The following is a 15,964-nucleotide window of genomic DNA, read 5'->3' as shown; positions in this document are numbered from 1 at the left end:
GCGGTCGGTGCTCCGCCGGGCTCTGCCGAGAGCGCTGGAGGTCCTGGGTTTTAATGAATGTTTCATGTTAAATTTAGCGCCAGCGTTGTTCACAGTGCAGCGCTCGCACGTCTTATTTCTATTAATGTTCCAACAAAGGTGAAAAAGCAAATCCAGATCTTCATGTAAAAAAAAGAAAAGAACCAAGGAGAATAAATCTGTTGTATTTCATCAAAAGAGGAAGAAAAAAAAGAGTGGTCTTTGAATTTAAATTTTGTTTGCCGTCATCAAAATTATTTGTAATTTATGATTTCAATCCCTTAAAAAAATGGTTAAAATTACGAGTCAAAATATTTCTATATTCCTCTCCTTTTTTTTTCTTGAGGTTCCCGCTGTTCATGCACCATGAAATCTTGCTTCATTAAAAGTGTATTAATCTTGTCTGGTCTCATGGGAGGTACCTTAAGATGATGTTGTGTCTTTTTCTTTAAATTGTTGGAGGAAAAAAAAATCTTCCAGATTTGGTCCCTGTCAGTCAGAAATAATTGTGTGCTTAATCTTGTCCCTGATGGATGACTTGGAGTTCAGCAATGGGCCAGCTCCAATGACAAATACAATATTAATATTCATTAACTGCTTTGACAATGCTAATTTTGATGCAGTAGTAAAGGGCCTTCCAAAGTTAGCGGCCAAAGCATCAGAGCTGAGCAAGGTGGCAAGATAATTTGTGCTGCTTTACTGAGCTGAAGGCTTTTAAAGTCTTAAGCAGGGGAAAAAAAGGCTAGGTACCACAAACAAAATAAAAGAGAAAGGGAAAAAGTTCAGACGCATTGGAAACCAGGACTGTGGAAGTAATACGATCAAGAGACGGCTACAAAAATTTGACACCTCCAATGCTGCATCTTTGAGCAAATATTTTTTTTATTTAAACAAAAAACTTGCAACAAAAAAGGAGCACAACATGGTAAGTCAGCACATTCTCGATTTTTTTTTTGTTTAATCTTTTTGATCTTTTCAATTATCGCTATTTGAAGATCAATAGTCAGTTTTTTCTGCTGTGGTTAAAAGGCTCACAGCGGTGGTATAGTGGATGGTCGGATCACGGCTTTAAGAGTGGGCTTCCTCTCTTCAAGCCACCAGTTGGCCGGGTTGAATTTTCTATTGCCAGCTCTCCCGAAAACCATACAGGGCTTGTATCCATTTATTGGTATTTTTGGTATTGTTTTAACTGCTGTTGTTGGCTTGTTGTGTGGCAGGTTTGACTTTGGAGTTGGGGTTCCTTTTCCCCTCGCAGTTGTCTTAAGAGAGTTCAGGCAGGAGAGTTGGAGGTGCAAAAGCTGCACCACAGTGACAGGCTCCTTTGGTGATAAATGTTTTTTGTCTTTTGTGTGGCTGTGTGTTTCTTTTTTTTTCTTTTTTTGTCGGGGGCTTCCTACATCAAAAATTGGGGCTACCGACGGGCAGGACTGAGGGGCAACGTGGCTGCGACACCACACACCCTTTGCCCCGGATCGGAATGCTTTCTCTAGCCTGCTTTTTTTTTTTTTTTTTTTATTCTGACACTTTTTCTGGCCAGCGTTTGTGTTTTTGATTTTGTATTTAATTTAGTGTGACTTGCGGTGAATGGAGCGTGGTTAGTTTTGGGGATTAATGACATGACGAGAGACACCCCGCTGCTTGAGTTTAGCCAAGTTAGGGCAACTCCTATAGACGGCACTCCACTACCTTTATGTCTGCCAAGCCGCTGAATGAAAGCCTCTCTCTTTCTCTCCCTCTTTTTTTGTTGTTCTTTCAACTTATCAAAGAAAGAGAGATGGACACAAAAGAGCTTATTAGGGGGGATATGAAGATGGGCGAGGGGGAAAGAGGGAGTCCCGGTCAGACGCGGAGAGGAGCAGCGCAGCCTGAGTGTGCGTTTGAATGCGTGAGGGGGCTGAGAGTGAACAGCCAGCTCTGGCCATCGCGCTCCTCTCTCCGCTCTGGGACCTGAAGGGGCTGCCGTCCCAAGTCGCTCCAGCATACCTTGGCTCTCGCCCGGTCCTCCGGCCGCTCTCTTATCGGCTTAACCCATCGGGCGTTAGCGAGGGGCTGCCGTAGATGAGGTGCTGCCCCCCAGTGGATTAGTGGCTGACATGGTGGTGGGAGTCTGCTTGGAGTCTGTGCACTACCACGAGTGCCAGCATGCTTGTTTTAACCAGGAACCGAGCAGCATCCCAAATACAGCTCTTTTAAATGGTAAGACTTTTCAACATTTTAATTACAGCTCTGCTTTATTTTCTGCTGCTTGTTTGGCTTTAAATATTATGTTCCGATTGAATTTATTCATGGATATTTTCTCTGTGCTCCGTTTGGCAATTTATAACACTTATGTTGCTAAGTGACAGATTGACAATTTGGATAATGAAAGGCAGTGTTTGATTGCTTTGTCTTGACAGCCTGACAGGGGTGCATTATTCTACGACATCAAACTAAATATTATTATTGTTTATCGTATGGCAGAAGACAATTACATTAAATCTAATTGATAGATGCCAGTATTTATGTGGAAGCAATTTTTAAATATTATGTGTTGCATTACATTTAATTTAGGGGGATTTAGATCGTATCTGCTGCTCTTATGCTTCTGCTAACATCAATAAATCAGGGTTGTTATTTTTTATAGCTCATGTTTAAAATCTTTAAGCATCTGTAATTTTTAATCAAATTTGATTTATTCAAATAACATAATGATGTCATAATTATTGTGTTCAGAGTAGGTTTTCTCTGCAGTATTACCCTGCATTGTTCAGATTTATGTGTGAAAATAATGAATTTGTAAAGGTCACAGGCCGTTCCGTTTCCTTGTTTTGTCAAAGTTTTTGTTCCTCCTTTTTTTTTTTTTTTTGTCTTGTATTGCACACTTTTTGGTCTCGTGCGAACATCTCAGACAGTGGAGTATTTTTTTTCTCCCCCCTGTGCTCTCTTGTGTCGTGGCGTTGATGCCATTGTGGCTGGGTGATTGGGTGCTGTCCATCACTCGCTGGTGAACTGGCAGTTTACTTAAGAAAGTGCACGTGGGACAAAAGGAGATGGCAGGAGCGTGGCAGGCCGGCTGAATGGAGGGAGGGCAGGCAATTAGCCACCGCCTTGTCGGGGCTCTTTTACTTGTCAAGCTGGAGCCCCGGCGCTATTGTCCAAGCTGTGTAAAGGACATTCCCAGGGCTTTGTTTTGGCTTTAAGGGCCTCAGGACTGCCTGCTGCAGGCCAGGGGAAGAGCAGGGTCCTAACAGTGACAGAGAGGCTGAACGAGTGCGGGAGGAAAAGAAAGGGACAGCGTGTTGGGAATAAAAGTCTGAGTTTTTATCTGTTTTTTTGTTGACAACTTTTAAAATGCCTTAACCAAGCTGATGAACACGAATCTTTTTGTTTTACTGGCCTCGATTTTAAAGATATTTTTGTTTCATTTTTCTCAACATTTGTAAATTCCCTTATTTTAATACATTTTAATAATTATTTTCTGCTTTAATAATCTTGATCAGACTATTTTAGAAATATATTAAATGCTGCTGTGCTTCGATGGAAATAATTCTTTGTATAAATATTTAATTTGTCATGGTCATTAGTCAGATTCAGGTTATAAAAGGTAATTAAAGGACGACAAGTCAAGTTAATTATAGAATAGAAAAATAAAAATTATCCTCACATTTTTAAGCAGTTTATTCTGCTGTCAGAAATTCTATTTGTGGTCATTTTAAGTTACTGTGAAAAATACAATTTCTTGATTTTCTTTTCTTTTAAAAATTGTGTTTCTTGTTTTCTTTCTGCTTTATTAAACATGTAGATAATATTTCCCTAATGTGGGAACAAATATTTTCTCTCAGGCATGTAAGGAAAATATTTTATTTTATTGACACATATTTTAAAAACAACTCAGCAGATTTTAGGAGCACGTTTCCAGAGTAAAAAAAACTCAGAAGTGTTTGATGGAATTCCCCTTTAACGCAGCTTGTTCTCTGTGTGCTCTGCTGGCAAACAGATCTCTTGAATTTCCTTTGTTGAAAGAAAGTCTTGACCATGCGACGCTTATCATTTGACTTTAGTATTTAGACGCATAATGGATTTGAAGGTGAAATAGTTGCAGAGAATGTGGGGGGGAGAAGAGGACGGTAAGGAGGGGCTTGAGGCCTTGTTCACATGAACCTTGAATGGAGACAAGAGTTGAGGGGGGGAGTTAAGAGAAGAAGAAATGTTCTCCACTCTGAGGTATTGTTTAGAAAAAGGGTGAGACGGGTGAGGGAAATAAAAAAGGATTGCGACGAAAGGTGCCACGTCCATGTCAGAGTGAAGACTTTCCCTCCCTCTCCCTCGGTCCCCCCCCCCCCCCCCCCCCCCCGGAAAGTGGGTATGAAGAGGGGACTGTCAGCATCACACAGATAAAGTGACTGTTGGCCACACTTTGCTGAGCCTGCCCTCCCTTTGTGGATGTTGTTGTGTCTTGTTCCTTTTTTTTTTTTTTTTCCCCTTCTATCTCTCTCCCTCTCCTGCTCTCTCCTCTTTGTCTCCATCTCTCGCCTTGCTCGCTTTACCTTGTAGCCAAAGCTTTTCAAGCTGCCAGTTCGTCTCTGGGCATCCTGGAGGCACAGCAGAGCCCACACACATACACACACATACTCTAAGAAACACATACACAGACCCAACGTACAGCAGGGATTTGGGTAATAACTGATTTTTGTGTGTGTGTGTGTGTGTGTGTGTGTGTGTGTGTGTGTGTGTGTGTGTGTTTGTGAGTTTTTTTTTTTTTTTGCTGGAGTATTGCTAGTGGGAAGACTGCTGCAGTGCTGAAAAGCTGCTCACAGTAATTTTTCCTTCTCTCTGTCCACATTCTGGCTCTCACTTCTTGTACTTCTTGTCACCGGCATCAAAACTTTCACTGAGAAAGAAGAGGAGACTGCTGGCTGCTAAGAGCAAGAGCTTCTGTGGTTAGAGTGAGGGATTTTGGGGGATTTTTCTTTTTGTATTTTTTTTTTTTTAAAGGATGGATGTGGGTGGGTGGGGAGGATTGTAGTGACTGTGTGTGTGTGTATGGGGAAACCAGGCCTCAGACCCTGAACGTGCTCTAAGACGCCTCAAGAGACACGCACACTCTTAATGTCAAAAACCTGAGGGAACAATGGTCAGCCGGCCGCGGCAAAGAGAGGGGGGACGATAAACACCCGTGCACACGCACCCACACATGCCCAGCAACACACTCGCACACAGTGGAGGAAGGAGCCAAGGCAGAGACAGACAAAGAAGGAGAAGTGGAGGAGAGAAGCGGCCAAGAGAAGCGAGAGGGCTTCTCCCCGGCGTAGAGAGGGAAGGAGGAGCTGGGGGGGCCAGGTGGAAGGAGGAGGAGACGGGGGCGGGGGTGGGACCGAGGGGGTCATGTACCCGCGGGATGGAGCTTCAGCCGGGCCGGAGGAGACGGGAGCCAAGGCAGGAGTCCTGGGCCCCGGGCTCTCTCTCCTCCAGCAGGTGGGCTGCTGGCACCTCAATCTGAGCAGCTGGGTGAGTAACTGCAGCACTGCTCCCCTGCTTCTTCACTGTCTCTGCTTTTTCTCACCACTGAAGGCTTTTAGCATTATTCTGACAGGTTGTTGTTGTTGTGGTGCAGGTTGGTAGGAGGTTGGCAAGGGGAAGGGAGGGGGGGTGGTCTTTGGGTGGAGAGAGTCGTGGCCATCTGATTTTTAAGTGTTTAAAATGTGCTGCCACATGAAAACTTTTTGTGATATTTGTATTGAATATGCATGCTAACAGTTTGAACCGTGAACTGAAGCACCACACTTTTGTCATTGTCACACACTTTTAGATAAAACCCCAAATGTTATTGATGCTCTTAAATTGAGGCCTAAATAATAGACGTCATAAACACGGCACCCAAGTTAATTAAAAAAGTAGATTCTCAGAAACACGGTTCTCTCGAGAGGAATATTATTTACTTGACAAAACATTATTTGATCAGGCTCATGTCTTAACCATGAAATGTAAAATAAGATTTCAGTAACCTCACAGATTAACATATTCCTTTGTTAATGTTGCCATCCAATTCAGATTCTTAATTGCCTGGCTTTCAACTCAAATTCTGAGGGGCTGATTGCATTTCAAAAGGCAGAATTCAGTCTGGCTCTTAACACTGTGATACAATATCACCTCTCAGAGAAGCCCCTTTAACTCAGGTACGAGAGCTCAAGAGGCTGTTTACATTGAAAAGAGAGGAAGAAAAAAAAAAGGAGCTTTAACGCACGTGCGTCTAAGAGGCGATTTGTCTTCACAGAATACAACAGCTCCACCAAATACCACTTCATATTTAAGCTATTTGTGCGCAGTTTTTATTTGTCTGTGACATATCAGAACATGTCCTTTCTGCGATTCCATTTGATGTGCCGACTATCAAAGATGGGAAGCAAAAATAAATGGTGACGAACGACTTGAGTGCTAGCGAAGAGAGCAGGAGGAAGGGGAGCAAAGGCTCTGGCCCACATAATATTTTTGTTCGGCGCTCTGATCAAGCAGTCGGCATGTCACTGCAGCAAAGTGAATAGATTAACTTTTAAATATACCGTGGTCTCGGGAGCCCCTTGCCCTCTGAGACGCATCTTCTCTGCGAGAGAAAACTGATCAACACCTCCATATCTGCTTTTTAAATCCTTTTGCTCCCCCCTCTACAATTCCCAGGTTCTTAATATTGTGGAGTTTTCTCTCTCTCTCTCTCTCTCTCCAGTGATTAACCAAAAAATATTATTTCTGAAATGTAGCAGGGTTTTTTAATCAGCGTGGTATGCCGGAGGATCGAGGCTCTGATAAGCCTTTAATTTGTCAGAGCATTTCATATTCCATTGCCGTTAATCTCTAAGTATTCCTTTTAGATTGTCTGCTTGAATCTGAGGATTGATTTGACTGAGTGCTACCAGGGCCAGTGTGTGTGTGTGTGTGTGTGTGTGTGTGTGTGTGTGTGTGTGTGTGTGTGTGTGTGTGTGTGTGTGTGTGTGTGTGTTGGCTGGTATGATATGCGGTTTGCAAGGAGATGAAGATCTTTAGCCTGGAGGGGGCACTCTATACCTCCCAGAGGAAAACAGCAATCATGTGTGTAAACAGATTTCAGCAGGATGACATTGAATGATACCAGATGATTCATTAGATCGGTGGCAGCACAGTTTGTACTTTTTGTTTTGCTCGAATCAAATAGTGCGCACATGCTCGCACACATGTACAAATTGCCTCCCAGTTTTGCTGTTTTGTGTGTGTGTGTGTGTTTTCTGTCACTCCATGTGCTTTGGACATGGGCCACTTGCACGCTCAGGGAGAGGCTCAGGGCGCTCTGGCAGCTTTTTCTGCTTGCTTTGGAATTTGGAGGCCTGAGAGGACCCCAATCCATCACGGCACTGTCATCCCCACATCTCTCTCCTCTCCTCCCGGCCTCCCTTCCCTGCCCCAGCCTCACTACAGCTCATTAGCGCCCCGCAAGCTGTTGTGACAACTCATCATATCATGACATGAAGCAGAGAGACAGAGGCTCTAGCCCTCCTCCCCCCCAGCCCGGCCACCCCCTGGGCCCGCAAGGTCGCCACCTTCACATTTAGGGCTCAAATTGGCCCTGCGAGGTGCCACCAGGCGGAAATGCAAGGCCAACAGCTTTTTCCTGTCCGGCCTCCACCTCTCTGTCTCCCCTCCCTTTGTCTCACTCCGTCCTGCTGTCACTTTCTCACCCCCTCTGCAATTCTCCTGTACCCCCCTCTCCCTCCCCAGAGGTCCGACTTGAAGCAGCTCATTCATTTGTCCACTTCCAAAAGGCTCTTTTCACACGGTGGCGCAACAGCATTAGTCTCCAGCTAGTGAGGGAAATATTTTACCCTTGAGGTAGCACTCTGGCTGTACGGGCACTGCAGATCCTCAGTTACTTTGTTGGAACTTTTGAGAACAAAAAAAAGTGGTGTTTGTTAGCCATCATTTGCTCGTAGATGCACAGGTGTGGTAGAGGCTGATCACAACGACACAAAAGCAGAACATATTCAGGCGTATAAGCATCTTCTCCGTTGAGCATGTGAGCCTTGCAGCTGGAAATAAAGAAAAGAATAGAATAAATAGAGCCAAAGCAATATCAATAACATAACCAGAGGCGGCAACTCCTGCTTCTGTTTGTGTCTGCTGTACTTAAGTGTGCTGCCTGCACTTCACAGCACTGGCCTTCCTCAGCAGCAGGCGCTGTATGTGTCCTGGACGAGGAAAGAGTCAATGTGCTCATTGATGTTCGTACAAGAGTGTGCTCTCAAATTTTTCTGCAGGGTCTTTTGAATGCCAAATCTCTTTTTTGAGGCTCGAGAACCTGGTCTTTACGCGCCCACAGAGCGGTGTGTCTGTTTGTCTTCTGCTATATTTGTTTATTGTAATGACGGAGGTGGTGGGAAGGATGCGAGTCAGCGGGGGTGTAGGGGCAGGAAGTGTTCTTTCTTTTCCCCTGGCTTTTGTCGAGCAGGGAGAGTAAAAGCCTCCCACGTTGCCTGCTTTTGTTTCTCGCCGCTCTTTGGGCTCGGTGCGGCTGAAGCACCCAGCGAGCCTGCCAGACGAGTCCTGGGCTCGCATTGTCCCACAGTGGCCTACGGGGCAGGTGCTGGGCCCTGCTTTTCCGCAGGGGACCACCGGGTGCTGCCTTGACGTCAGTGGGAGACAAAGTGGATGATGCTGCCTGTGCGGTGATCACATGGCATGTAGGGTGAGCAGGTGAGCTTATTGAAGACATCAAACCACAGGAAGTCCACATCAGCTGACTCACTATAAATGCTTTGGGTGATTAACACTGTGGGTGTGAGCTTGACTGATGGCAGCTTTCACCCATGTCAACGGATCACAGGAAAGACCTGTAAAGGAATGTAAAAAGATAGAAAGCTGGGTAACAATTCACTGTTACGCCACCAACATTCTTGTCTGTAGAGGACTGAGCAGACTGTGGAGGCAGCAGTCAGTCCAGCTTTCCGGGGGGGTAAAAAAAAAAAGAGCACACTCTCAGACCACAAGTGACTATGATGTAAATTGGCTGGCTTCTAGCTCTCCCCGTCTCTCTCGGTCCCACACACACCCTCTCTAACACCCTCTGTCTAAATGTGGACTCAGTGGATGGGCATTTTGAACTGTCTTCTCAATGGCCGGGGCCCCTGGACAAAAGAACTCATTTAAATGGCCACTAAAGCTTTTCAGCACCGAGAGATGAAGAATTGACAACATTCTTTCACATCATTACCCGAGGGAGGAGCAGGGAGTCGTGAAGGAGGAGGTTAGGAGGTGAGAGATAGAGGGGGGGGAAGGAGGGAGCGAAAGAGAGGGAGACAGAGGCCATCTTCTAGCATTCAGCTGCAGACTCATCAGCTGCATTTGGCAGCTGTCATAACCCCCATCCTGATTGTTTTTTCTACCAGTTTATTCTTTTTCATCCCACTATTCTAGATGTGCAGATCAGATCAGGAGCCCCAACGCAACGCCTTGGTTTGTGTTTCTTTTTAACGAATCCCATTCTGCCTACCGCCCCCTCCACCTCCACCCCTCCACCCGACACACAAACACACACACCCCCAACCCCTCTCTCTGCTTCTCTCCTCCATAGCCTTTTCAGCTCAGGGCTGTGAATGAGTCCCAGGAGTCTCTCTGCCTCCCTGGAGTTCTGCTGGGGTTCATTAATCTTTCATTGGGACCATGGCAATAGGGAATGCCCCCCCCCCCCTCCCTTCCTCCTCCCATTCTCCACTCCCCCACCACTGCCACTACAGAATAGAGGTCTAGCTGGCCAGGCTTGTACAAGCCATACAGATGGACAGCTTTAACTCCCCCGGTGAAAATTTAGTACAGGGCTCTGAATGGACTGTTGGCGTATTAAGCTCTCGCACGGGCCCGATATTAACTTCATCCTCAAATAGATGATTAGTTTGCAGCATTAAGTTCTGCTCACATTTGTCTCGCCCTGGGCCCACAGCTTTGCATGTGTATTGTCAATGAGCGTCGGGCAACTGAGCATCATTTGTATGTATGCCCCCCCCTGCCAACATCTAGTCCCATTAATGTTTTTCAAAGTCTTTTGGAAATGTGCCACAGTGGAGCGCTTTTTTTTTTTTTTTTCTTTTTCTTGCATGGGTTAAAGTCGCTAATGAGGGTGTGTGGCCTACGAGAGAGCAGCTTGAACACACACGTACACACACACACACATGCACACAAGCAGCTTGGTGTCTCACTCCTCTCCCCCTGAACATATCATCCATGTTATGATAAGCCTGATTAGTGCTGCTTCTTTGACTGCTGAGGGCAGGATAAGGATGTGTGGGTAAAGAGGCGAGAGCAGCCTCTTCCACCAGCCTAATCTACACCAGAGCTCTAATCTGGTTATCTTGTGGTCGGGGGGACTGTGTGTGTGTATTAGTGTCTGTCTCAGCCTGGCCTGATGAGAGGGGCTGAGCTCCGGTTAACGCAGGGGCCCACGGCAGCACACCCCTAAAGCTCCACTGTAATCTTTGGGTAATTGAAAAAAAAGGGGGTCTGCACCACTTAGGAGCACAAAGAGAAGATTACATAGCTAAAACTAATTTGGCAAAAATGCAGAAATGGATTTTCAGCCCCACCTCCTCTCTCCTAACCCTTTTATTACAATACACCCCTACCCTCCGTGAACCAGGCCCTGGGGGAATAGATGAGGGGAAAGGGGAGCGAGGAAAAGGGAAGACCAAGGAGGAGGCTCGAGCGGAGCGCTGACTGGAGCTGCTAATGACTGTGGATTTACACGCGCTGCCTTGATTTCGTGGTTTACAGATGATCGATTACTTGACTGCAACCGTGGTTAAAAGTGCCTCATCACACATCAGACCCAAATGTGAACTGGCAACCCCCCAAGCCTCTTAGATTGTGTTACTGAATTCCAGGGTGACACCGCAGAAGTGTTTTTAATTACAAACCACACTATTTTCACTGTGGCTTGGCGGTTTGGCGCCTGGAGAGGACCATGAATTTGAGAGTTCTTCTTTCGAGAGCCTTCAGACCAAGTTGTAATTCTGTGGCAGGCGCCTGCAATCTATAACCCCAAACCCAAATATTAACACCCTGGCCTTTTTTCTTTTCTCTCTCCCTTTTCTCTCTCTGTATCCATCTTCTTCTTCTTTCTCTCAGTCTAATAAGGTTCCAGTGGTACAGCACCCTCACCATGTGCACCCTCTCACGCCTCTGATCACCTACAGCAATGAGCACTTCACACCGGGGAACCCCCCACCTCACCTACAGACAGACGTGGATCCCAAAACAGGTAAAGTATTTTTCCACTGCATGCATCTATATGTTTGGCTAGCAACATGCTACTTAACAGAGTGCTGCAAGACTGAGCATGGGATGTATAAAGAGAATCTAATACAGCGTTGGAGGCGGAGGCCTGGTCATTCCTATAAAAATTGCTCAGCGGCACATGAAGCCAAAAAAGTTAAGTTTCTGCAGTATGAAATAACCCAGATCTTCTGCACTTTGGGGCCCATGAAGCAGGTGCACTACAGACTTACAGCGGCTGAGTGGTTAACGTCTGGTTTAGCTCTCTGTGCAGCTCTTCAAGATTTTCAGAATATTGTCAGACCAAATGGATCAAGTCCCCATCGTGAAACAAGTTATTTTGCCAGGGTTGTGACGCTCAAATTAATTTATCCTCTGTCTCTTTCACAATGTAAGTCTATGGGAACAAGGCTCATTGGGTCTCATGGTATCATGTGACGGACCCAGACGTTGTAATTCCTTATTCGGCCACTATGTAAAATTGGCTTCAGAGCCCGGCACTGTTCCTGGGGTCTTGGGAATGAGTTCTGAAACGGGAAGTGAGTTAGCATTTTAGCCCTTACGGTTCCCTCGACTTTAAGTCAATAGGTTTGTTGAATAGGTTTTTGGTTTGAATCCTGAAATTAGGTCTGTGGTTAACACAAGCTAAAGGAATTTCACGTTTCGTTAATGCCCCACTCGTGAATTTTCGAAGCTTTTATGTGTCCTAAACAAGACGGTTGCTAACAAGTGGCTAAGTGACACTACAGAGCGTCATCACAGCGAACACAGCCTCGTTGTGGTGTTGATGCTGAAGTCATGCGACCATGGTGTACCTCCTTTATAGCCTAACTTTAGCTTTTTACTTTCGGCGATTGCATTTACACCTCAGAAATCAGAGAGTGACGCTCATTTGTTAAGATTTCTCCCTGAACAAAACACAAGTCCCATTGGCTTTTTGACGAGGGAACCAGGGCAACGCAACTTCCGGATCAGCCCACAGAAAAACATTATCCCTGCCGCACTCTGTTCCTGCTAAAAACACCGTTAGAAAACAGCACAGTAAAGGTGTCAGGATGAAACTTCTGAAAACCTCAAGAAGTTGAGAAAACCACAGACGCAGCTCTCCTTAGATGAGGCACTCCAGCTCTTAGAGAGTGTTTGCACCGATGGGTGTGTAAATGTTTTATTATGCCCTGCCACCATGGTTCACATATACAGGGCTCTGTTTGTCTTGATGGCGTCTGTCTGTCTGTCTGTAGACACAGTCTTGTAAAAACAACTCAAGATTGAATGATAACTCAGAAGTCATATTTACAATATGAAAGATTAGACTGCATTGTTAAACTACTGTCCTGCTCAATATTGATATAATGTGAGGAAGTATTATGGAATAGACATTTTTCCATGCATTGCTTATTTAATGACCCCAGAATCATAACTAGGACTGTTTAAGAGGTTGTGATAGTTACAGCGGGACAGAGTTGTAGTCGTCTCTTGTTGACAACTGCAGCTCTCATCTGTTACTGATTGATGTAGCTATCACGCTCATTAACGTGGTTTGGCTTCGGCGGAAAGTGGCCTCACATTCAAGAACAAGAACCTGAACGGTGGCTCTAAAACCTCTCGTAAAACATGGAATTCAGCAAACAACCACGACTTCTCATGACCGCACCTCCATTTGCCAAGACTCAAAACAAGACGGCCACTGTAGTTGGGGTTCCTCACATCTAAATACCAGGGACCAGAGTCCTCAAAGAGCGTCTGCTCCTCGACTAAAAAATCAAAATGGATACCTGAGCACTTGGATCTATACAGATTTTCGATGATCGGCTCTGTCAGAGCTGTAGTTATGTCTCCGCATGCCTGTTGCTCCTGCCATGTCCACGTTTAGCAGTTAGATTCTGCCCACACATCTCTCCCACAACCATTCAGCATACATTTTTAGGCAATTTCATTCATTTCCACAAGCGTCTTGACCCAGCACTTCATTTCGTTAACTGTCATTCAGCCCATTCTTTCAGGTTAATGCATTTGCGGTGCGAGGAATAATTTCATGCTTTTCAGTGGTCTCTGGTGGATTCAGTCAGTGTTTTAGGTAATAATGTTCCCTTATTATGATGGCCCTTACAAAGGGGAAATAATGCGGCAGCTGCTGTTTAATGTAGTGCTTAATGGGGCTGCTTAATTGGGCTCAGTGTTTAATTAATTAATGAGCTATATTAGGTCTTCCAGCGCTGGGTGGCGATGGGATAATGTTCGCAGTGCTTTCCTTTTTAATAGAATTTGCCTTTGTTATAGCTGTACTCCAAGAAGAAAGTTTTCCGCTTAGACAGCGCAGCACATTGTCCATCAGTAACAGAATCCCCCTCGAGTCAGTTCCTGGATAACCTGGATCAGCTGCAGAGTTTGGGTGTAGCCCCCAACACGGGCCAAGTTCTGATCTATTAAGATCGATCTGGCTCTTCTTCGGCCGTGTTGGCACTGGTCAGAAATATCCGCAACAACAGCTGCACAGATGAGCCAGCTGTGTGGAAGGAACGCACGTAAAGCCAAAATGAAAGTCCCCCGAGTTCCTGCTCTACTGAGCGCACACACCTCCCCGCTGTGCTTTTACACATGTCTAGTGTTCCCTGTTTCAAGTTTGTCATGAGAGAGAAAGTTATTTTTACACCAGGCTGTGTACAAGACCTTTTCAAGGCATTCATTCAGGGCAGCTTGTCGATGCAGTTTCTTCGCCTGTCAGCTGCCACGGAAAGCAAAGGCAACACTGCGGACGCTGCGATTGCTCGGCGATTCCCTCAACGAGAGCTGTCCTTAAATTGGACATCTTTGTCACTATGCGTCTGTGGGGGGATAAACAAAATTTGGTTGCGTTTTTATGTTAAATCTGAGGATCAGGCGGATGAATAGAAACCAGCAAGCCAGTACATACATCAATATTGTCATTAACTGTATCATAGGCCTAGCTTTTGAACAGTCGGCCATTATCTGAGTCAAAGTACTTCAACCTAAAAGGAATTTGCAGCAAATCTGATGCTGACTTTCAGCTAATGATCTTAACTGTTGCATATATTCTAATATTGGCTTATTGATGTATAATATCATGTAGAATCCATATCCATCCAGCCAGAGCGTCAGTATAAATCAGCCTGACTCAACCCAGAGCCCCGTATTAGCAGCTCTCTGATCACAGAGGAGGCTTTAATTATATTGTTGTGTTTTGTTAACTTCTAAACCTCAGTCATTTTATATAATTAATCTTCTGAATCAGTAGACAAATGTGACAAGAATCGTGTTGGTGTTCTCTCCTCACCTCTCTCCCCTCTGCCTCTTCCAACACATTGTGCCGCCGCCGCCTCAAAGGCCTTTGATCAGGAAGTGTGATTTAGCACTGTGTACATGCGAGCAACAAGCCCTCTTCCTCCTCCTCATCCTCCCATCTGCACTCCTGTGATGTCTGCCCCGTTCAGATGTGAAAACTCTCGACAAAGAATGAATTCAGCACTGACAAAGATTTGGTTCTCTCTCTGTCATCATCCTGTCTGTCCACCTCCTCCCTGCTCCTGTCATCCTCCTTTCTTCCGCAGGAATTCCAAGGCCTCCACATCCTCCAGATATATCTCCTTATTACCCACTGTCACCTGGCACTGTCGGCCAGATCCCTCATCCGTTAGGATGGCTAGTACCACAGTAAGCAAATCCTTTCTTTTTTTAATACTCTTTCTACAGTATTCCCTTATGGCTTGAGTGAAAAGGCTCACAACACCCACATATTGTCATGATTAATAAACTGTATATCAAGCCAAATCATTAAAGAGAAGAGCAGCAACAACAGAAGCAGACATTACCTTACATGTGTGTGTACACTGTACAGCAGGATGTTGTTCTTTATGTACACAAAGTCAATTATGGAAGCTGTCTCTGTCTCATCTCGGTCCCCAGAGTGGGTCCTCTCTTTGTTTACGGCCTCTTCAACTCAAACTTGATCCCTTAACTTTCGAACACACTCGCTCCTGGACCACAGCAGCCCACGGCAGCTTCCTCGGGCCCTTGCCAACCTCAACTTGCTACTTTGTGGCAAATACTATTTTGCATGTCTCTGTATGGTCCAATTAGAGTAATGAACCGTGATTGCCCGTATTTTACCCACAATTCCACACGGGGGCTCTCCCCTGGTAACTCTTGTCAACACTTGTTAATATGACAAAAGGCTACAAATTAAGCTCTGTTAATTTAATGTTTTCTCACCGCGATCTAAATACCGAGAGAGGCCCCGAGCGCAGCCATGGCGCCCTTTGATTTGCTGCACTTTATTTTGGTATAAATTTACATTCATTATTGTTTGTCTTTGGATGTGTAGACCTCAATTAGCGTGATGGCTCCATTAAAGAGACCCGCGCTTCGTCTTTAATTATCACAACAAAACACCTAGTTCCAGCTTGGGGAGGAACAGGGCCCCACTCTGTCGACACCGAGCGAAGGGTTATGAAATTTAATTAGCCATTGCTATCAAGATTTGTGGCATTCAAATTGTTCAGAGTTTTCCTCCCTTTGATCTGCGCTCTGCAATCCCCTAGATTTTTGTCCTGATCAAATGAGAATAAAGAGGCCCACGGTGGGGAGAGGAGAGAGGCAGAGGGCTTTAACTTCTCCTCTTCCATCAACCCTGTTCCTTTACCTTTTCGCCTTTCTTCTT

The 15,964-nt window shown here is 45.3% G+C and overlaps 1 protein-coding gene across 44 annotated transcripts in view; it reads left to right on the top strand.

The window, feature by feature from the left end:
- Positions 1-15,964, top strand: part of tcf7l2 (transcription factor 7 like 2) — a 103,856-nt gene that overhangs the window by 71,760 nt on the left and 16,132 nt on the right. For 40 of the 44 annotated variants that reach the window (XM_033611119.2, XM_078163333.1, XM_078163330.1 and 37 more), the window contains 2 exons: positions 11,140-11,272; positions 14,856-14,958. In XM_033611119.2, the coding sequence (XP_033467010.1) occupies positions 11,140-11,272; positions 14,856-14,958 (236 nt within the window). Of the gene's footprint in view, positions 1-1,834; positions 2,215-4,751; positions 5,506-11,139; positions 11,273-14,855; positions 14,959-15,964 lie in introns of those variants that run through there. The other 4 variants (XM_033611130.2, XM_078163336.1, XM_078163337.1 and 1 more) reach the window with 3 other exon arrangements.

The sequence above is a fragment of the Epinephelus lanceolatus genome, chromosome 21, assembly GCF_041903045.1.
Source record: "Epinephelus lanceolatus isolate andai-2023 chromosome 21, ASM4190304v1, whole genome shotgun sequence".
Taxonomy (NCBI): domain Eukaryota; kingdom Metazoa; phylum Chordata; class Actinopteri; order Perciformes; family Serranidae; genus Epinephelus; species Epinephelus lanceolatus.
Note: the sequence above shows the minus strand (reverse complement) of the source record. Positions and strands in the feature narration are given on the sequence as shown.